Source organism: Haliotis cracherodii, unplaced genomic scaffold, assembly GCF_022045235.1.
Source record: "Haliotis cracherodii isolate W230 unplaced genomic scaffold, xgHalCrac1.p SCAF_17, whole genome shotgun sequence".
Lineage (NCBI taxonomy): Eukaryota > Metazoa > Mollusca > Gastropoda > Lepetellida > Haliotidae > Haliotis > Haliotis cracherodii.
Genome location: NW_027266272.1, coordinates 28,973,716 through 28,998,014, shown reverse-complemented (window position 1 = coordinate 28,998,014; position 24,299 = coordinate 28,973,716). Strand labels below are relative to the sequence as shown.

The following is a 24,299-nucleotide window of genomic DNA, read 5'->3' as shown; positions in this document are numbered from 1 at the left end:
CAATATCGCTCATTATTTGTTTGACATTGTATACCCAGTGTAGCGTTTGCAATATCACTCATTTGTTTGACATTGTATACCCATTGTTTTGTTCACAATATCTCTCATTTGTTTGACATTGTATACCCAGTGTTTTGCTCACAATATCGCTAATTTGTTTGACATTGCATACCCAGTGTTTTGCTCACAATATCGCTCATTTGTTTGACATTGTATACCAAGTGTTTTGCTCGTAATATCGCACATATGTTTGAAATTGTATACCCAGGGTAGCGTTCACAATATCGCTCATTTGTCTGTTATTGTATACCCAGTGTAGCGTTCATGATATAGCTCATTTGTTTTACATTGTATACCCAGTGTTTTACTCACAATATCGCTCATTTTTTGACATTGTATACCCAGTGTTTTGCTCACAATATCGCTCATTTGTTTGACATTGTATACCCAGTGTTTTGCTCACAATATCGCTCATTATTTGCTTGACATTGTATACCCAGTGTAGCGTTTGCAATATCGCTCATTTGTTTGACATTGTATACCCATTCTTTTGTTCACAATATCTCTCATTTGTTTGACATTGTATACCCAGTGTTTTGCTCACAATATCGCTCATTTGTTTGACATTGTATACCAAGTGTTTTACTCACAATATCGCACATTTGTTTGAAATTGTATACCAGTGTAGTGTTCATAATATCGCTCATTTGTTTGTTATTGTATCCCCAGTGTAGCGTTCATAATATAACTCATTTCTTTGACATTGTATACCCATTGTTTTGCTCACAATATCGCTCATTTGTTTGACATTGTATACCAAGTGTTTTACTCACAATATCGCTCATTTGTTTGACATTGTATACCCAGTGTTTTGCTCACAATATCGCTCATTTGTTTGACATTGTATACCCAGTGTAGCGTTCGCAATATCGCTCATTTGTTAAACATTGTTTACTACTGTAGTGTTCACAATATCGCTCATTTTTGACATTGTATACCCAGTGTAGTGTTCGCAATATCACTCATTTGTTTAACAATGTATACCAGTGTAGTGTTAACAATATCGCTCATTTGTTTGACATTGTATACCCATTGTTTTGCTCACAATATCGCTCATTTGTTTGACATTGCATACCCAGTGTTTTGCTCATAATATCTCTCATTTGTTTGACATTGTATACCCATTGTTTTGCTCACAATATCGCTCATTTTATGGACATTGTATACCCAGTGTTTTGCTCACAATATCGCTCATTTGTTTGACATTGTATACCCATTGTTTTGCTCATAATATCGCTCATTTCTTTGACATTGTATAGCCAGTGATTTGATCACAATTTTGCTCATTTCTTTGACATTGTTTAACCAGTGTAGTGTTCACAATATCGCTCATTTGTTTGACGTTGTACACCGAGGGTGTTGTTCACAATATGGACACTTAGTGTGACAGTATAGATAAGGGTATTTGCGAACAATATCGACCTGTACTGTGAAGTTCCTTGCCTCTCAATGAGGGAATAACACTGCCAAATCCTTGAAATGAGTATTCGAATTGCGATATGTTACGAGACCATTTTAGGCCTTTATTTCTAGTAACGTGGTTAAACAGAGATACGGCAATGTCCGAGAGAGCCTACTGTGATTCCAAGTACATGATTAAACAGAGATACGACAATATTCGGACAGATCCTACTGTGATTCCAAGTGCATGGTTAAACAGAGATACGGCAATGTCCGACAGATCCTACTGTGGTTCCAAGTACATGGTTAAACAGAGATATGACAATATCCGGACAGATCCTACTGTGATTCCAAGTGCATGATTAAACAGAGATACGACAATATTCGGACAGATCCTACTGTGGTTCCAAGTGCATGGTTAAACAGAGATACGGCAATGTCCGACAGATCCTACTGTGGTTCCAAGTACATGGTTAAACAGAGATATGACAATATCCGGACAGATCCTACTGTGATTCCAAGTGCATGATTAAACAGAGATACGATAATATTCGGACAGATGTCCATGTCTTGTAGCTTGATGACCTCGACCCTTGTCTACGGCGTGGTGCCCGTGGTACAGTCGTCTGTCTTGTACGTGGTGAACTTGAAGGCAATGACAGACCCATCTTTTGGTACGTACTCACTGACACCTGCAACGTAGAAACACCATGGTCAGTTTACGTGTGGATCAATCCTTCTGTGTGCAATATTTGTAGCGTATAAAGGAGTCGTATAAAAGCCTACTAAAATGCGCGCGCACTCACCCACTCACTCACATATTGCACGCGCACACGCACACATACAGATACGTGCCTAAAGGTGTAGGTTTCCCTTTGTCCAGGATCTGCCAGTAGGTCTTGTCCACGGTGCTTCCAGCTAACTTGTTCATGCTCAGCACCATATATCCCGTCACGGCGGGTGTCGCAAAATACTCAGCTGTGAAACTTAACAAGAAGAACGATTACTTTATGGAACGTTTGCATGCCACTTAAGTCGGTATATATTTTGTCTTGATTACATAGACATTATCTATCCAAAGCGTGTTGTCACACAAATGAACTTGGAACAAGTATGTTTGAAATAGAGCAAGAAGAGCATTTTATAGCATGTGGGGAAGCTGGTGTCTGACCGGGGAAGGTGAAGGGGAAGTTGACGTCTGAGAGGGGAAGGTGACGGGGAAGTTGAGGTCTGACAGGGGAGGGTGATGTCTGACAGGGGAGGGTGATGTCTGACAGGGGAGGGTGATGTCTGACAGGGGAAGGTGATGTCTGAAAAGGGAGGGTGATGTCTGACAGGGGAAGGTGATGTCTGACAAGGGAAGGTGATGTCTGACAGGGGAAGGTGTTGTCTGACCGGGGAAGGTGACGGGGAAGTTGACGTCTGACAGGGGAGGGTGATGTCTGACAAGGGAAGGTGATGTCTGACAGGGAAAGGTGATGTCTGACAACGGGAAGGTGATGTCTGACAGTGGAAGGTGATGTCTGACAGGGGGAGGTGATGTCTGACAGGGGAAGGTGATGTCTGACAAGGGGAAGGTGATGTCTGACAGGGACAGGTGATGTCTGACAGGGGAAGGTGATGTCTGACAGGGGAAGGTGATGTCTGACAAGGGAATGTGGCAGGGGAGGGTGATGTCTGACAGGGGAGGGTGATGTCTGACAGTGGAGGGTGATGTCTGACAGGGGGGTGATGTCTGACAGGGGGGTGATGTCTGACAGGGTAAGAAGATGTCTGACAGGGGAGGGTGATGTCTGACAGGGGAAGGTGATGTCTGACAGGGGAAGGTGATGTCTGACAGGGGAAGGTGATGTCTGACAGGGGAGGGTGATGTCTGACAGGAGATGGTGATGTCTGACGGGAGGGTGATGTCTGACAGGGGCAGGTGATGTTTGACAGGGGAGGTTGATGTCTGACAGGGGCAGGTGATGTCTGACAGGGGAAGGTGATGTCTGACAGGGGCAGGTGATGTCTGACAGGGGCAGGTGATGTCTGACAAGGGAATGTGACAGGGGAGGGTGATGTCTGACAAGGGAGGGTGATGTCTGACAGGGGGGGTGATGTCTGACAGGGGAAGGTGATGTCTGACAGGGGAATGTGATGTATGACAGGGGGGGTGATGTCTGACAGGGGCAGGTGATGTCTGACAGGGTAAGGTGATGTCTGACAGGGGAGGGTGATGTCTGACAGGGGAAGGTGATGTCTGACAAAGGAAGGTGATGTCTGACAGGGGGGGGGGGGGTGATGTCTGACAAGGGAATGTGACAGGGGAGGGTGATGTCTGACAGGGGAGGGTGATGTCTGACAGGGGAGGGTGATGTCTGACAGGGGAAGGTGATGTCTGACAAAGGAAGGTGATGTCTGACAGGGGGGGGGGGGGTGATGTCTGACAAGGGAATGTGACAGGGGAGGGTGATGTCTGACAGGGGAGGGTGATGTCTGACAGGAGAGGGTGATGTCTGACAGGGAGGGTGATGTCTGACAGGGGAGGGTGATGTCTGACAGGGTAAGGTGATGTCTGACAGGGGAACGTGATGTCTGACAGGGGAGGGTGATGTCTGACAGGGGAAGGTGATGTCTGACAGGGGAAGGTGATGTCTGACAAGGGAGGGTGATGTCTGACAGGGGAAGGTGATGTCTGACATGGAAAGGTGATGTCTGACAAGGGGAGGGTGATGTCTGACAGGGGAAGGTGATGTCTGACAGGGGAAGGTGAAAGGGAAAGTGTTTTAGGCTAGATGAAGTGAGTAGGAAGTATTGAGGAGGAGGCGTTGTATAACAGAGGAAGGTGTTTCGTAACAGAAGAAGGTGTTGTTGAGAACAATGTACGAAAGAGAACGTACAGTCTAACAAACGGCAAAGTCTTACAGATAAGTTCTTGTCTGCCAGAAGAAGGTGATGTCTCACAGAAGAATATGCTTAACACACAAGGTGGAGACTGAACTGAACTAGAAATAGGATTGGGAAAGACATGCTTTAGCGAAGCAGTCATCTTACTGGAAATGCTGGTCTCTGGCGACGGCCTCCTGGAGGAAGTAGATAAGCTGTCTCTGAGGCATCTTCAGCTTGACAGAGGACCTGAAAGTCGGCGGCACGAGGCTGTTCTCCACCTCCATAGTAACGGTGATATCAGGACCAAAACAAGAGCACTTAGCACCCCTGAAAGACAACGACTAATCATGTATCACGCTTGTATTCAGGTTGGACTTATTTAACTTATCTAACAAGTACATTTTGTACTGTCACTTCTTTAAATCTTTGCTTTAAAGCGTCTGTTGGTTCGCTTTTGCTACTGCATTACTACTCACGCGCAACTCGTATCACAATAAGACATTCATTGCTTATCTGTACTTACGGTTCACGTTCATACACGGGATCACTCATACTTCCTGTTCGAAACCTAGGAGAAACAAAATACAATATAATAATAAAATTAAATAAAATTGTAATATGTCTTAAATATATGCAAATTATTATATTTTACTATTTTCAAATCCAAGTCTTTGGCCCAAGCTGAGATGTGGACACAATTAGCATAAACATATGACAAAACAATTATGTCGAGTCACAGACTTGCTCATAGATTTTCTGTTGATTCCTTCTTTATCCCTCAGCCATTCTTGTGTAGTTGAACATGGCAGAGGTAAAACACTTGCAAGTGTAAGAAAAAAGCAATGATTTGAACATTAACTATAGTTTTCATACTTACATTGCAAAGATTTCAGCCACATAAGTACATATATTTCAGGATCGTCACCATGCGACGAAGAAGTCAGCTGCGCACGAAAGTGAAACAGGGTCGGTGCCCTGAATTATCCGAATATCACTTTCCAGTGACCCTCTGATCATTCATTTAGGAGTAAGTGAGTATGGTTTAACGCCGCCTCTAGCAATATTACAGCAATGTCAAGGCGGGGGACACCAGAAATGGGCTTCACACATTGTAACCATGTCGGGAATCGTACCCGGGTCTTCGGCGTGACGAGCGAACGCTTTAACCACTAGGCTACCCGACCGTCCTCGGTGCCCTGAAAATGAGCAGTATCACTCGGAACTCTACTTTAAAGAAAGCACCTAGAAGATGTGGTGGCACGTGAGCCTATGCACAGCGCACAGGTCACAAATCAGGTGAAGTTAACCAACGTCGGTCGCAGAGAGTCCTTGGATGGGTGACCGCGCTTCGGCAGCTTGGCTCCTGAAGTGAATCAAAGTATCTGACGTTTCCACATCCGAAATACCTGACTGGCCTGACCTAAAGTACCGTGACCATTCCTGGGGGAGTACAGTCTGACACCACCCTTGTGCGTAACCAAGTAATCACACAGCCTGACGCCATCCTTGTGCGTAACCAAGTAATCACACAGCCTGACACCACCCTTGTGCGTAACCAAGTAATCACACAGCCTGACACCACCCTTGTGCGTAACCAAGTAATCACACAGCCTGACACCACCCTTGTGCGTAACCAAGTAATCACACAGCCTGACACCACCCTTGTGCGTAATCAAGTAATCACACAGCCTGACACCACCCTTGTGCGTAATCAAGTAATCACACAGCCTGACATCACCCTTGTGCGTAACCAAGTAATCACACAGCTTGACATCACCCTTGTGCGTAACCAAGTAATCACACAGCCTGACACCATCCTTGTGCGTAACCAAGTAATCACACAGCTTGACATCACCCTTGTGCGTAACCAAATAATCACACAGCCTGACATCACCCTTGTGCGTAACCAAGTAATCATACAGCCTGACATCACCCTTGTGCGTAACCAAGTTATCATACAGCCTGAATGACGACCAACTCGGAAGCCTTCAAAATGGCCTTTTTCACTTCGTCATAGTTTGAGCTAACATCAACTGGTAATGCTGAATAGACTTGAGCTCTTCCTTTAGTACACTTGCATGGAGTATGACTCATAACCTGCTATTTGTCTATTGCCCCTCGCGGTATTTGGTTTCCATGGGCACGATCAACATGTCTGAAGCAGACTTGGCAGCAGTCACCTGCTGTACGATATTATGTCACGAAGACGACAAAGCCACAGCGAAGAAAAAGAGAAGTTTTTGAGCGACAGACAGGATTCTCCGTCGCGACATGCAAGCAACATACAACAAATCAAATAAAAGAATTTGAAATTGAGGATGAAAAAGTCTTATCAAAAAATGTTCGCATGGGAAGGACTCTAATGTATCATGGATGAATTGAGTGATTTTGTGGAACTGGGGGCTAAGTCTGGGCTGTACTAATTCCTGTTCCGGCAAATGAAATCTGCCCAACGTGGAAGACGCTACCAGGATGACGAGGACATAAAGGCTGCCACAGAGGCGTGGTTAGAGGGAAAATCTGTGGATTTCTATGAAAATCGTAGATTGTATGGCAGTACTTCCCACGGACTGTGTAAAGTTTCTTCCGTTTAAAGATGTTTATCCCATTGGAGCGAGAGATAGACAATGGTTGTGACGGATTTAGTCGTATTATTCGGAATACACCTTGTCAATCTTTTGGAGGTTTCTTGATCTGGTAAGCGACGCTCCTATTGGTCGGATGAAAGGTCGTTCTGACGTGACCTGTAATGTGACGTCCTCAGATCTTTGTTTAGCAGTAGCTGGAACTAATTTCTTGATTTCATTAATGTTGACCGAATAAGTAGCCCACGATTTAGTACAATAGGTAATACCCGGAAGCGGGCCATTCAAAGGGGATCGGGTAATTTATTTGATGCGGGATGGCATAAAGAAATATGTGACTGTCAAACACCATGGGTTTTCCTGTTTGGGCTAGCATTTCAAAAGACTTAACAAAGGCAGCTAATGACTAAATCTTCGGTTGTGTGTACCTATCACTGGAAACTTCTCTCTATGCCAGCGAGGATGCCACACCAGTAATGTATTAGAACAAGAAATGTTATCTTGATCTATTGTGGTTATTTTGAAAACCATGAACTAATATCATTATTTGAAACCAGTTGTTGATTATTTCGACTCTCCTGTACACACCTCCGACTGTCGGTGCCATCCTTAATTACGACCCCAAGTCAGAATGGCTACGAGCCCTATTATAATCGTTGTGTTTATTATTGTTTATAAAGGGGCGGTCAGGTAGCCTAGTGGTTAAAGTGTTCGCTCGTCACGCCGAAGACCCGGGTTCGATTCCCGACATGGGTACAATGTGGGAAGCCCATTTCTAGTGTCCCCCGCCGTGATATTGCTGGAACATTGCTAAAAGCGGCGTAAAACATACTCACTCACTATTATTTATTATTCCGACGTGTTTTTGTATCAACCAGTAGCCAGGATCTGTCCAAACATCATGTGGAGCAAAGTAAACTAGGGCATGTAAAAACCTCATAGGTCTCGGGACTAAGCGCAGATAATTTAAGATTAATTAATTAAAATCGGCCTTTATATCAGCAATTGTCTCCGAAACCAATAGTTCAATAGTGACAGAGTTGCCGGACCAAAGATGTCATAAACGTTTTTGCATTTTTTATAATTAATTCCATGAAAGTAGTTGCTGACTTTGCTTCCTACGAGGGTCATTCAATAAATAACCACCCTGACCTATTTGCTACTGCTCCTCACTTCTTCTTTTTCCACATAACCACCATTAAGGTCTATGCATTTTGTCCAGTGGTGCGTGAGAGCTAAATGCCTGTTGTGATAAAAACCATGGGGTTGTTCGTGTAACCACCCCTCCACTGCTGTCGTGAGTTCATCGTCGGACCGGAAATGACGTCCACGCAGTTCTTTCTTCAAGTTTGGGAGGAGAAAGTAGTCGCTTGGTGCCAGGTCTGGCGAGTAAGGTGGATTAGGCAATACTTTAAACCCGTTCCGCTTCACTGCGGCAACCGCAAGTCGACAGGTGTGCACTCTGGCATTATCATGTTGGAGCAGCACACCTTTTGTGATCTTTCCACGACGTTTGGCAAGAATAGCAGTCCGCAAACGGTCCAGGAGAACGGAGTAGTACTCTCCAGTAATAGTCTGGCCACGTGGCAAGTAGTCAATGAGCAAGACCCCTTTGGTATCCCAAAAGATGGTTGCCATGATTTTGCCAGCCGATGGTTGAGTCCTAAACTTTTTGGAACGGGGTGATGCCTGACACATTGACGCACGTGCAGCCTTCTGATCATCACTCAGACATTTCGGGACCCAGCGGGCAGACAGCTTCCACATGCCCAGACGATCATGCAAAATGGTATGGACACTTCCCTCTGAAATGTCCAAGGCCTTGGCCATTTCTGACACCTTCATTCGCCTGTCTTTGACAACCAGTTGTCTCATAGCTTCACTGGTTTGGTCATTGCATGGTCACCTCTACAAGCCAGCCAGGGCGTGGCTTATCTTCCAGGTTCACCCGACCCTTCTTAAATTCTGCAACCCAGAATGTGACCTGTGCATACGAAGGTGCACTGTCACCATAAACATCTGACAATTCATCATGTATCTCCTTTCCCGGTTTCCCTTTTATGTAGAGGTATCTAAAAACAGCCCTGTATTCAACCTTTGACGAAATTTGACAGGGTATTCATGTTAAACTGCAGCATGGTATCTCAGTGAGCTAGCACTATAAATCGGCATCAGTCCAGACTATTACAAGCAGCCATACACACAGATACACGTGCATGCACGTCACTATATAAGTGCGATAATCTTGGACGCGACGTTAAACCCCATTTCACCTCACACATTAAACCAACAACGTGGGGCCAAGTTTGAATGAAACCCATGACCAAATTAATTTATTATGGGTTAAATACGAAAAGAGTTTGCCTGCCGCAGCCAGGTACATTGCACGTGAATGTGGTGTCACGAAGTCACGTGAGGAACGTGACGTGTAGTGTTCACTGACTGTGTTGAACCATTCGAGGTCTTCGCATTACACAGGCGAGCATATTTTACATCTTGCAAAATATTGGCTCAAGAATTTGAGGTTACAAAGTATTGGAGTGTTTAGCCGTTGGGCAAAGTTGAGCAGTTGGGCAAAGTTGAGCCGTTGGGCAAATTTGAGCCGTAGGGCAGATCCTTGTATTTGAGCGGTACGATGTGTTTGGTATGATGTGGGAAGTTGCTGGTCAAGTTACAGTTGGGATCCAAAACTGAGCCAAGGAAAACGGAGGAAAAAGCAGTCACAGATGAAGATTAATTTAAGATAAGTATATTACGATTATAATTTCAAACATTTCTGAATAACAACTGCAAAACTTGTTTGCTTTGGTCACAATTTTAGTTGGGAATTGTATATTTCAGGTAACTGAAAACGGAGGCGGTTTTGACAGATTCGTGGATTCGACTTGAAACACTGTTTACGAGTTTGACGAGTGTATTTCTTTGTGATTGTTAATAAATGTGTTCGCTTGTCAGCTGCGGTAGGCATAACCCTTGAGATGCGTATGTTTGTACATGGTAAATATTTTATGTTCGTTTGAGCGAAGCGAATTAGAACATAATGATTGTATTTAACCACACACAGATTGCCGGGTCAAAGAAAGTATACATTCTTGTTTGATTTGCTAAAAGTTTAAACCAAAAGGAAATGGGTATTAGATGATTATGTATATGATACGGATGTCAAAGTTGTGTTTTTAGAAAGGATCCCGGTTTTTCGGCGTCTGTTATCAGCCTAGTAACATTTTGGTAACGTTTTCGATATTTTGGTCAAATCCAAATTTCAGTGGTATACTTTCTTATGCCCGGCAGTTTTATTACATACCTGGTTCCTGTGGGTCCTTTCAGCCAACTGTATAAGCCGAGGTCTGTTTCGCGATGTGTATCTATATCCAAGATTGTACAACGTGTATTGTGTACAAGGAAGCATCGATTACAGCTCTTGTTGAAATAATCAGCTATCCTAGAGAAGCGCTAGTTCCAGGAACTATGACGGTGTCACGTAAGCTATTATGAGTTGGGTTGGGTGGATACCCTGTGACCATGTTTGACAACACGATTGAAGGATTCTCATTCAATCACCCTAGCCTTGTCAACATCGTACGTGAAAACCTGGTCGTCATTTATCAGCTTATCAAAGCGCAGAACCGCTCTACGATTTTCTTCCCTGGCTTTCGTCATCATAGGTTTAAGGTTTTTCCGCTTTTCCCTGACCAATCTTGTAAAAATCATCTGTAATCCATATGCATTGTATACCAGTGTAGTGTTAACAATATATATTTGTTTGACATTGTATACCCATTGTTTTGCTCACAATATCGCTCATTTGTTTGACATTGTATACCCATTGTTTTGCTCATAATATCGCTCATTTGTTTGCCATTGTATACACATTGTTTTGCTCACAATATCGCTCATTTCTTTGACATTGTATACCCAGTGTTTTGCTCACATTATTGCTCATTTCTTTGACATTGTATACCCATTGTTTTGCTCACATTATTGCTCATTTCTTGGACATTGTATACCCATTGTTTTGCTCACATTATTGCTCATTTCTTTGACATTGTTTACCCAGTGTAGTGTTCACAATATCGCTCATTTGTTTGACGTTGTATACCCATTGTTTTGCTCACATTATTGCTCATTTCTTTGACATTGTATACCCATTGTTTTGCTCATAATATCGCTCATTTGTTTGCCATTATATACACATTGTTTTGCTCACAATATCGCTCATTTCTTTGACATTGTATACCCAGTGTTTTGCTCACATTATTGCTCATTTCTTGGACATTGTATACCCATTGTTTTGCTCACATTATTGCTCATTTCTTGGACATTGTATACCCATTGTTTTGCTCACATTATTGCTCATTTCTTGGACATTGTTTACCCAGGGTAGTGTTCACAATATCGCTCATTTGTTTGACGTTGTTTACCCAGTGTTTTGCTCACATTATTGCTCATTTCTTTGACATTGTATACCCATTGTTTTGCTAACATTATTGCTCATTACTTGGACATTGTTTACCCAGTGTAGTGTTCACAATATCGCTCATTTGTTTGACGTTGTTTACCCAGTGTTTTGCTCACATTATTGCTCATTTCTTTGACATTGTATACCCATTGTTTTGCTCACATTATTGCTCATTTCTTTGACATTTTATACCCATTGTTTTGCTCACAATATCGCTCATTTGTTTGACATTGTACACCGATGGTGTTGTTCACAATATGGACACTTAGTGTGACAGTATAGATAAGGGTTTTTGCGAACAATATCGACCTGTACTGTGAAGTTCCTTGCCTCTTAATGAGGGAATAACACTGCCAAATCCTTGAAATGAGTATTCGAATTGCGATATGTTACGAAACCATTTTAGGCCTTTATTTCTAGTAACGTGGTTAAACAGAGATACGGCAATGTCCGAGAGAGCCTACTGTGATTCCAAGTACATGATTAAACAGAGATACGACAATATTCGGACAGATCCTACTGTGATTCCAAGTGCATGGTTAAACAGAGATACGGCAATGTCCGACAGATCCTACTGTGGTTCCAAGTACATGGTTAAACAGAGATATGACAATATCCGGACAGATCCTACTGTGATTCCAAGTGCATGATTAAACAGAGATACGACAATATTCGGACAGATCCTACTGTGATTCCAAGTGCATGGTTAAACAGAGATATGACAATATCCGGACAGATCCTACTGTGATTCCAAGTGCATGATTAAACAGAGATACGACAATATCCGGACAGATCCTACTGTGATTCCAAGTGCATGATTAAACAGAGATACGACAATATTGGGACAGATGTCCATGTCTTGTAGCTTGATGATCTCGACCCTTGTCTACGGCGTGGTGCCCGTGGTACAGTCGTCTGTCTTGTACGTGGTGAACTTGAAGGCAATGACAGACCCATCTTTTGGTACGTACTCACTGACACCTGCAACGTAGAAACACCATGGTCAGTTTACGTGTGGATCAATCCTTCTATATGCAATATTTGTAGCGTATAAAGGAGTCGTATAAAAGCCTACTAAAATGCGCGCGCACTCACCCACTCACTCACATATTGCACGCGCACACGCACACATACAGATACGTGCCTAAAGGTGTAGGTTTCCCTTTGTCCAGGATCTGCCAGTAGGTCTTGTCCACGGTGCTTCCAGCTAACTTGTTCATGCTCAGCACCATATATCCCGTCAAGGCGGGTGTCGCAAAATACTCAGCTGTGAAACTTAACAAGAAGAACGATTACTTTATGGAACGTTTGCATGCCACTTAAGTCGGTATATGTTTTGTCTTGATTATATAGACATTATCTATCCAATGCGTGTTGTCACACAAATGAACTTGGAACAAGTATGTTCGAAATAGAGCAAGAAGAGCATTTAATAGCATGTGGGGAAGGTGGTGTCTGACCGGGGAAGGTGTTGTCTGACAGGGGAAGGTGACGGGGAAGGTGATGTCTGACAGGGGAAGGTGATGTCTGACAGGGGAAGGTGATGTCTGACAGGGGAAGGTGATGTCTGACAGGGGAGGGTGATGTCTGACAGGGGAGGGTGATGTCTGACAGGGGAAGGTGATGTCTGACAGGGGAGGGTGATGTCTGACAGGGGGGTGATGTCTGACAGGAGAGGGTGATGTCTGACAGGGTAAGGTGATGTCTGACAGGGGAAGGTGATGTCTGACAGGGGAGGGTGATGTCTGACAGGGGAGGGTGATGTCTGACAGGGGAAGGTGATGTCTGACAGGGGAGGGTGATGTCTGACAGGGGAAGGTGATGTCTGACAGGGGAAGGTGATGTCTGACAGGGGAGGGTGATGTCTGACAGGGGAGGGTGATGTCTGACAGTGGAAGGTGATGTCTGACAGGGTAAGGTGATGTCTGACAGGGGCAGGTGATGTCTGGCAGGGGAAGGTGATGTCTGACAGCGGAAGATGATGTCTTACAGGGGAAGGTGATGTCTGACAAGGGAAGGTGTCTGACAAGGGAGGATGATGTCTGACAGGGGAAGGTGGCAGGGGAGGGTGATGTCTGACAGGAGAAAGTGATGTCTGACAAGTGAGGGTGATGTCTGACAGGGGAACGCGATGTCTGACAAGGGAGGGTGATGTCTGACAGGGTAATGTGATGTCTGACAGGGGAAGGTGATGTCTGATAGGGGAAGGAGGCAGGGGAGGGTGATGTCTGACAGGGGAAGGTGATGTCTGACAAGGGAGGGTGATGTCTGACAGGAGAAGGTGATGTCTGACAGGGGAAGGTGATGTCTGACAGGGGAAGGTAATGTCTGACAGGGGAAAGTGATGTCTGACAGGGGAAGGTGATGTCTGACAAGGGAGGGTGATGTCTGACAGGAGAAGGTGATGTCTGACAGGGGAAAGTGATGTCTGACAGGGGAAGGTAATGTCTGACAGGGGAAGGTGATGTCTGATAAGGGAGGGTGATGTCTGACAGGAGCAGGTGATGTCTGACAGGGGAGGGTGATGTCTGACAGGGGAGGGTGATGTCTGACAGGGGGGTGATGTCTGACAGGAGAGGGTGATGTCTGACAGGGGAAGGTGATGTCTGACAGGGGAAGGTGATGTCTGACAGGGGAAGGTCATGTCTGACAGGGGAGGGTGATGTCTGACAGGGGAAGGTGATGTCTGACAGGGGAGGGTGATGTCTGACAGGGGAGGGTGATGTCTGACAGGGGAAGGTGATGTCTGACAGGGGAAGGTGATGTCTGACAGGGGAGGGTGATGTCTGACAGGGGGGTGATGTCTGACAGGAGAGGGTGATGTCTGACAGGGGAAGGTGATGTCTGACAGGGGAAGGTGATGTCTGACAGGGGAAGGTGATGTCTGACAGGGGAGGGTGATGTCTGACAGGGGAAGGTCATGTCTGACAGGGGAGGGTGATGTCTGACAGGGGAAGGTCATGTCTGACAGGGGAGGGTGATGTCTGACAGGGGAGGGTGATGTCTGACAGGGGAAGGTGATGTCTGACAGGGGAGGGTGATGTCTGACAGGGGAGGGTGATGTCTGACAGGGGAAGGTGATGTCTGACAGGGGAAGGTGATGTCTGACAAGGGAATGTGACAGGGGTGGGTGATGTCTGACAGGGGAAGGTCATGTCTGACAGGGGAGGGTGATGTTTGACAGGGAGGGTGATGTCTGACAGGGGAAGGTGATGTCTGACAGGGGAGGGTGATGTCTGACAGGGGAGGGTGATGTCTGACAGGGGAGGGTGATGTCTGACAGGGGAAGGTGTTGTAGGCTAGATGAAGTGAGTAGGTAAGTATCAAGGAGGAGGCGTTGTATAACAGAGGAAGGTGTTTCGTAACAGAAGAAGGCGTTGTTGAGAACAATGTGCGGAAAGAGAACGTACAGTCTAACAAACGGCAAAGTCTTACAGATAAGTTCTTGTCTGCCAGAAGAAGGTGATGTCTCACAGAAGAATATGCCTAACACACAAGGTGGAGACTGAACTGAACTAGAAACAGAGGATTGGGAAAGACATGCTTTAGCGAAGCAGTCATCTTACTGGAAATGCTGGTCTCTGGCGACGGCCTCCTGGAGGAAGTAGATAAGCTGTCTCTGAGGCATCTTCAGCATGACAGAGGACCTGAAAGTCGGCGGCACGAGGCTGTTCTCCACCTCCATAGTAACGGTGATATCAGGACCAAAACAAGAGCACTTAGCACCCCTGAAAGACAACGACTAATCATGTATCACGCTTGTATTCAGGTGGGAGTTATTTAACTTATCTAACAAGTACATTTAGTACTGTCACTTCTTTAAATCATTGCTTTGAAGCGTCTGTTGGTTATTACTCACGCGCCACTCATACAATATAAACTGTTAACACTTATATGTACTATTGATCAGATAAAACTTCTATTAATTAAATATGTTCCTCTATGTACACTTCATGATGTGCATGAAAATGTCCAAATGAAAATGACTGATCAAATTAAATAACGTCTTGATTGCATGTAGGCATTTCCGATGCTATGCAGTCAAGTCGATAGGGCTTGGATTTCTTTTTAGAAACAATAGGTTTAAAATTCCAATCACAACAAGACATTCATTGCTTATCTGTACTTACTGTTCACGTTCATACACGGGAGCACACATACTTCCTGTTCGAAACCTAGGAGAAACAAAATACACTATAATAATAAAATTAAATAAAATTGTAATATGTCTTAAATATATGCAAATTATTATATTTTACTATTTTCAAGTCCAAGTCTTTGGCCCAAGATGAGATGTGGACACAATTAGCATAAACATATGACAAAACAATTATGTCGAGTCACAGACTTGCTCATAGTTTTTCTATTGATTCCTTCTCTGTCCCTCAGCCATTCTTGTGTTGTTGAACATGGCAGAGGTAAAACACTTGCAAGTGTAAGAAAAAAGCAACGATTTGAACATTAACTATAGTTTTCATACTTACATTACAAGATTTCAGCCACATAAACAGTTTACATCTGCAGTGTGTCAAAAGCGAAAACTGACAAAAATATTCTGTCTTAAACATGTCTACATATATTTCAGGATCGTCACCATGCGGCGAAGAAGTCAGCTGCGCACGAAAGTGAAACAGGGTCGGTGCCCTGAATTATCCGACTATCACTTTCCAGCGACCCTCTGATCATTCATTTAGGAGTAAGTGAGTATGGTTTAACGCCGCCTCTAGCAATATTACAGCAATGTCAAGGCGGGGACACCAGAAATGGGCTCCATACATTGTAACCATGTCGGGAATCGTGCCCGGGTCTTCGGCGTGACGAGCGAACGCTTTAACCACTAGGCTACCCGACCGCCCTCGGTGCCCTGAAAATGAGCAGTATCAGTCGAAACTCTACTTTAAAGAAGACGCGGTGGCACGTGGGCCTATGCACAGCGCACAGGTCACAAATCAGGTAAAGTTAACCAACGTCGGTCGCAGAGAGTCCTTGGATGGGTGACCGCAGCTTGGCTCCTGAGAGTTTCTAGGGCTTCGGTCCTGCCCCACACTGAAGCATATGTATCACAGGTGGTGTCTCCTTGGGCAAGTGACTTTGTTCGAAATGTGCCTCTGTCCACCCAGCAGTGAATGGGTACCCGGTAGGGTGAGATAGCAATGTGATTGTATACTCCCCAGGAAGCTGTGAATGTAGTACAATGTACAGTGATCCATTGGCCGGGATGATAATGTCTTAGAGCATGCTGATGCATGGAGTACAGCGCCATATAAATTGATCCTTAGTAGTAGTAGTAGTAGTAGTAGTAGTAGTAGTAGTAGTAGTATAAATGACGTAATTCACGTCTGAAATCCACAGTCCACAGTCCACAGTCCGAGTCACAGCACATGATGGAACTATTCCAAGAACGTCTAAAGTGCTTTTCTCAATACCAGCACACGGATGAGCCAAACCTTGAAACCCTCCTAACCATTACCGACACTGGAACTGGGAGAGTTCGTTTCCACATCCGAAATACCTGACTGGCCTGCCTAAAGTACCGTGACCATTCCTGGGAGTGTAATCACACAGCCTGACACAACCCTTGTGCGTAACCAAGAAATCACACAGCCTGACACCACCCTTGTGCATAACCAAGTAATGATACAGCCCGACACCACCCTTGTGCATAACCACGTAATGATAAAGCCCGACACCACCCTTGTGCGTAACCAAGTAATCATACAGCCCGACAACACCCTTGTGCATAACCAAGTAATGATACAGCCCGACACCACCCTTGTGCGTAACCAAGAAATCACACAGCCTGACACCACCCTTGTGCGTAACCAAGTAATGATACAGCCCGACAACACCCTTGTGCGTAACCAAGAAATCACACAGCCTGACACCACCCTTGTGCGTAACCAAGTAATGATACAGCCCGACAACACCCTTGTGCATAACCAAGTAATGATACAGCCCGACAACACCCTTGTGCGTAACCAAGAAATCACACAGCCCGACAACACCCTTGTGCATAACCAAGTAATGATACAGCCTGACAACACCCTTGTGCATAACCAAGTAATGATACAGCCCGACAACACCCTTGTGCATAACCAAGTAATGATACAGCCCGACAACACCCTTGTGCATAACCAAGTAATGATACAGCCCGACAACACCCTTGTGCGTAACCAAGAAATCACACAGCCTGACACCACCCTTGTGCGTAACCAAGTAATGATACAGCCCGACAACACCCTTGTGCATAACCAAGTAATGATACAGCCCGACAACACCCTTGTGCGTAACCAAGAAATCACACAGCCCGACAACACCCTTGTGCATAACCAAGTAATGATACAGCCTGACAACACCCTTGTGCATAACCAAGTAATGATACAGCCCGACAACACCCTTGTGCATAACCAAGTAATGATACAGCCCGACAACACCCTTGTGCATAACCAAGTAATGATACAGCCCGACAACACCCTTGTGCGTAACCAAGAAATCACACAGCCTGACACCACCCTTGTGCGTAACCAAGTAATGATACAGCCCGACAACACCCTTGTGCATAACCAAGTAATGATACAGCCCGACAACACCCTTGTGCGTAACCAAGAAATCACACAGCCCGACAACACCCTTGTGCATAACCAAGTAATGATACAGCCTGACACAACCCTTGTGCATAACCAAGTAATGATACAGCCCGACAACACCCTTGTGCATAACCAAGTAATGATACAGCCCGACAACACCCTTGTGCATAACCAAGTAATGATACAGCCCGACAACACCCTTGTGCGTAACCAAGAAATCACACAGCCTGACACCACCCTTGTGCGTAACCAAGTAATGATACAGCCCGACAACACCCTTGTGCATAACCAAGTAATGATACAGCCCGACAACACCCTTGTGCGTAACCAAGAAATCACACAGCCCGACAACACCCTTGTGCATAACCAAGTAATGATACAGCCCGACAACACCCTTGTGCATAACCAAGTAATGATACAGCCCGACAACACCCTTGTGCATAACCAAGTAATGATACAGCCCGACAACACCCTTGTGCATAACCAAGTAATGATACAGCCCGACAACACCCTTGTGCGTAACCAAGAAATCACACAGCCTGACACCACCCTTGTGCGTAACCAAGTAATGATACAGCCCGACAACACCCTTGTGCATAACCAAGTAATGATACAGCCCGACAACACCCTTGTGCGTAACCAAGAAATCACACAGCCCGACAACACCCTTGTGCATAACCAAGTAATGATACAGCCTGACAACACCCTTGTGCATAACCAAGTAATGATACAGCCCGACAACACCCTTGTGCATAACCAAGTAATGATACAGCCCGACAACACCCTTGTGCGTAACCAAGAAATGATACAGCCCGACAACACCCTTGTGCATAACCAAGTAATGATACAGCCCGACAACACCCTTGTGCGTAACCAAGTAATGATACAGCCCGACAACACCCTTGTGCGTAACCAAGTAATGATACAGCCCGACAACACCCTTGTGCGTAACAAAGTAATGATACAGCCCGACAACACCCTTGTGCGTAACCAAGAAATGATACAGCCCGACAACACCCTTGTGCGTAACCAAGTAATGATACAGCCCGACAACACCCTTGTGCATAACCAAGTAATGATACAGCCCGACAACACCCTTGTGCATAACCAAGTAATGATACAGCCCGACAACACCCTTGTGCATAACCAAGTAATGATACAGCCCGACAACACCCTTGTGCGTAACCAAGAAATCACACAGCCTGACACCACCCTTGTGCATAACCAAGTAATGATACAGCCCGACAACACCCTTGTGCATAACCAAGTAATGATACAGCCCGACAACACCCTTGTGCATAACCAAGTAATGATACAGCCCGACAACACCCTTGTGCGTAACCAAGTAATGATACAGCCCGACAACACCCTTGTGCGTAACAAAGTAATCATACAGCCTGACACCACCCTTGTGCGTAACCAAGTAATGATACAGCCCGACAACACCCTTGTGCGTAACCAAGTAATCATACAGCCCGACAACACCCTTGTGCGTAACCAAGAAATCACACAGCCTGACACCACCCTTGTGCGTAACCAAGTAATCATACAGCCCGACAACACCCTTGTGCGTAACAAAGTAATCATACAGCCTGACACCACCCTTGTGCGTAACCAAGTAATGATACAGCCCGACAACACCCTTGTGCGTAACCAAGTAATCATACAGCCCGACAACACCCTTGTGCGTAACCAAGAAATCACACAGCCTGACACCACCCTTGTGCGTAACCAAGAAATCACACAGCCTGACACCACCCTTGTGCATAACCAAGTAATGATACAGCCCGACAACACCCTTGTGCATAACCAAGTAATGATACAGCCCGACAACACCCTTGTGCGTAACCAAGTAATGATACAGCCCGACAACACCCTTGTGCATAACCAAGTAATGATACAGCCCGACAACACCCTTGTGCGTAACAAAGTAATGATACAGCCCGATACCACAGTTGTGCGTAATCAAGTAATGATACAGCCCGACACCACCCCTGTGCGTAGCCAAGTAATCACACAGCCCGACACCACCCTTGTGCGTAACAAAGTAATGATACAGCCCGACAACACCCTTGTGCGTAACCAAGTAATCATACAGCCTAACGTCATCCTTGTGCGTAACCACGTAATCACACAGCCTGACACCACCCTTGTGCGTAACCAAGTAATCACACAGCCTGACACCACCCTTGTGCGTAACCACGTAATCACACAGCCCGACACAACCCTTGTGCGTAACCAAGTTATCACACAGCCCGACAACACTATTGTGCGTAACCAAGTTATCACACAGCCCGACACCACTCTTGTGCGTAACCAAGTAATCACACAGCCTGACACCACCCTTGTGCGTAACCAAGTAATCACACAGCCTGACACCATCCTTGTGTGTAGCCAAGTAATCACACAGCCTGACACCACCCTTGTGCGTAACCAAGTAATCACACAGCCTGACACCACCCCTTGTGCATAACCAAGTAATCACACAGAAGCCTTCAAAATGGCCTTTTTCACTTCGTCATAGTTTGAGCTCACATCAACTGGTAGTGCTGAATGGACTTGAGCTCTTCCTTTAGTACACTTGCATGGAGTATGACTCATAACCTGCTATTTGTCTATAGCCCCTCGCGGAATTTGGTTTCCATGGTATCAACATGTCTGAAGCAGACTTGGCGGCAGTCACCTGCTGTACGATGTTATATCACGAAGACGGCAAAGCCACAGCGAAGAAAAAGAGAAGTTGTTGGACGAAAGATTGGATTCTCCGTCGCGACATGCAAGGAACATACAACAATCCAAATAAAAGAATTTGAAATTGAGGATGAAAAAGTCTTATAAAAAAATGTTCGCATGAGAAGGAAAAGTTTTGACCATCTTTTTGTTTGAAAGACCAGCCAAAGATCCAAAGGCAGGACATTAATGTATCATGGATGAATTCAGTGATTTTATAGTCTGGGGGCTAAGTCTGGGCTGTGCTTAGCCCCCAATGACTATATCCTGTTCCGGCAAATGAAATCTGCCCTACGTGGAAGACGCTACCCGGAAGACGAGGACATAAAGGCTGCCACAGAGGTGTGGTTAGAGGGCCAATCTGCGGATTTCTATAAAAGTGGTATTAAAAGCTTGAAGGACATATGGAATAAGAGTATTGAGGTGAATGGAGATTATATAGAAAAATAAAAGTGCAAAAGATATTCTGCGACTTGGTCTTTTATTGAAGTTGCAAAACTTATTGAACGCCCCTCGTAGATTGTATGGCAGTACTCCCCACGGGCTGTGTAAAGTTTCTTCCGTTTAAAGATATTTATCCCATTGGAGCGAGAGATAGACAATATCTGATATTGCTGGAATATTGCTAAAAGCGGCGTAAAACATACTCAATCACTATTATTTATTATTCCGACGTTTTTTTGCATCAACCAGTGGCCAGGATCTGTCCAAACATCATGTGGAGCAAAGTAAACTAGGGCATGTAAAAACCTCACAGGTCTCAGGACTAAGCGCAGATAAGTTAAGATTAATTAATTAAAATCGGCCTTTAGCAGCAATTGTCTCTGAAACCAATAGTTCAATAGTGACAGAGATAGTGACATAAACGTTTTTGCATGACTTTTTTTATAATTAGTTCCCTGAGAGTAGTTGCTGACTTTGCTTCCTATATTGACTTTGTCTGTTGAACAACTTCTGCTCCTACACATTGGTTGCACAACTTGTTTACTGGTTATACCAGCACTGAGGTAACAGCGTTCTTGTTAAAAAAACAACTCTCCTTGAGAATCGCTGGTTCGCGGAGTTACACCCAACTCGCACAGTAACTAATAAAAGCTTACTAATAGGTAATAAAACTGCCGTGTCGTGTTTCAAAACGAACACATGTCTTCACATGCTTTTCTTTACTTACAAGAAGTAGAAACTTTACATACATTGTGTCCATGCACCACACCAAAAGATATCGGAAAACATATTGAATCCAAATTGTCTGTACGTTGATGCACTATTTGTGCATACGCTTGCGATTTCCTTCTATATTTTTATTTGAAGCAGTAAAAGCACTTAATGTCTTGAAGTTTTCAATATTACCATGCCCTAGAGTGTCAGTTTGGAGAAGAATGAAAAAAATGAACAGGTAGCTTTTATTAAACCAACATACCGCCTCCGTGGTCTAGTGGTAGATCGTCCGGCCGGAGAACGGAAGGTCCGGGGTTCGATCCCCGGCCGCGTCATACCAAAAGACGTTAAAAGATGGTACATGTTGTTACCCTGACTGACGCTCGGCATTAAGGGGCTAAAACAAGGACTGGTCGGCTCGGAGTCAGTATACTGTGTCTGAGTGGGGTAGTAATGTTAAACTGCGGCATGGTATCTCAGTGAGCTAGCACTATAAATCAGCATCAGTCCGGTCTAGTACAAGCAGCCATACACACAGATACACGCGATAATCTTGGACACCACGTTAAACCCCATTTATCATCCAAAACTGGCTCCCACAAGGGATACCGCTTTAATGAGGTCAAGCTTTATGTACACTGTACTTTGCAGAAGATTGTGACATCACTGGTTACCATGACGTCACCGTCAAATGACATCACTAATGGCTCTGCTACTGAAGCTGTTAGCAGTACTTTTTACATTGAAGACACTGCAATTTTTTCTGTCTACAAATTGAAACGTTGCTATATAAGTGCAATCAAAGACACGAGGGTGAGACTATATTTATCATCCCACCCTCGTGTCTTTTGATATCCAATATATCAACACTTGTTGATACAAGTGGTAAATATCCTCGGCAAGCCTCGGAATTTTTCAACTTTTTTTCAACTCGTGTTTATATATTTGATATCATCTTCCCGAGGCAAGAGAGTTAACTGAGTTTAAAAAAACAGTTTCCACCCTTGCCGAACAAGGCTGGAATTCCTGGGCTCGATCGTAGCGCCACCAGTGGCTATTACGAGTTATGTCCTTTCTATGCCTCTCCTATTGACCAATCAGATTCAACTTCTCGTATCACTTGTATTTGTTTCAAACAAAACGGTGGCGTCCAATCAAGACGATCTGATCGCTAATCAAGATATATATTGTGATAAAACGAGTCTTACATCGCGAAGTGCATCAAATCACCTGAGCACCTTGATTAAAAACATGAAAAGATTGAGAAAATATCTGTAGACAACGAGTTAGCGGTGCACATGCTTTGCAAATCCTGCAGTCGACCGAAATCTGCATGACACTTTACGAACCGGATTTCGATTTCGGTGCGCGCTTTTGATTGGACTATGCATAGACTCGTTAGGCCAGCCAAAATGTAACTCCATAATACCAGCCTAGTTCGGCAAGGGTGGAAACTGGACTTTTAAAGTCAGTTAACTCACTTGCCTCGGGAAGATGATTTGATATTAAAAGACACTCGGGTGAGATTCTCTATTTCACCTCACCCAACAACGTGGGGCCAAGTTTGAATGAAACCCATGACCAATGACTGTATTTAACCACACACACAGATTGCCGGGCCAAAGAAAGTATACATTCTTGTTTGATTTGCTAAAAGTTTAAACCAAAAGGAAATGGGTATTCGATGATTATGTATATGATACGGATGTCACAGTTGTGTTTTAGAGATAAGGATCCCGGTTTTTCGGCGACTGTTATCAACCTAGTAACATTTTGGTAACGTTTTCGATATTTTGGTCAACTCCAAGTTTCAGTGGTATACTTTCTTATGCCCGGCAGTTTTATAACATACCTTGTTCCTGTGGGTCCTTCCAGCCAACAGTATAAGCCGAGGTCTGTTTCGCGGTGTGTATCTATATCCAAGATGCACTACTTGAAAACAGCTCTCTCAGAGAAGCGCTAGTTCCAGGAACTATGACTGTGCCACGTAAGCTATTATTAGTTACTATGCGGGTTGGGTATAACTCGATGAATACCTTGTGTCAACCTTTTCAAGGTTGTATGATCAGAATAGTTCTCGTTCTTAGTTCTCGCTATCGCTAAAAGAAATTTGTTTAGCGGTAGCGAAAACTAAGAACTGATTTTAATGATATTGGAAACACATTCCGAATGTCACTTTCCTGATATGGTAAGCGACGCTCTGATCTTTAATTCTGGGAGTAAGTGAGTATGGTTTTACGCCGCACCTAGTAATATTACAGCAATGTCACGGCGGGGGACACCAGAAATGGGCTTCACACATTGTATCCATGAAGGGAATCGAACCCGGCTCTTCGGCGTGACGAGCGAACGCTTTAACCACTAGGCTTCCCGACCGCCCCAATTCATTTAAGAAACATAATCATCGTTGTTTGATTAGATGACATTTAACATGTATTGAAAGACAGT

At 44.6% G+C, this 24,299-nt stretch overlaps 1 protein-coding gene across 3 annotated transcripts; it reads right to left on the bottom strand.

Moving 5' to 3' along the window:
- Positions 1-1,576: 1,576 nt before the first annotated feature.
- Positions 1,577-23,846, bottom strand: LOC139464578 (cobalamin binding intrinsic factor-like). 3 transcript variants are annotated; one of them, XM_071246098.1, is made up of 5 exons: positions 23,704-23,842; positions 4,856-4,900; positions 4,498-4,659; positions 2,317-2,447; positions 1,577-2,153 (listed from the first exon to the last, which is right to left on the bottom strand). In XM_071246098.1, exons 2-5 carry the CDS (start codon positions 4,882-4,884, stop codon positions 2,059-2,061), a joined length of 417 nt encoding a protein of 138 aa, XP_071102199.1. In that variant the 5' UTR covers positions 4,885-4,900; positions 23,704-23,842; the 3' UTR covers positions 1,577-2,058. The 3 variants fall into 3 exon arrangements, with proteins under 3 accessions (XP_071102199.1, XP_071102198.1, XP_071102200.1); XM_071246097.1 differs by lacking the exon at positions 23,704-23,842 and adding an exon at positions 10,222-10,291; XM_071246099.1 differs by lacking the exons at positions 1,577-2,153; positions 2,317-2,447; positions 4,498-4,659; positions 4,856-4,900 and adding exons at positions 11,764-12,357; positions 12,521-12,651; positions 14,943-15,104; positions 15,507-15,551 and having other exon boundaries at positions 23,704-23,846.
- Positions 23,847-24,299: the final 453 nt, after the last annotated feature.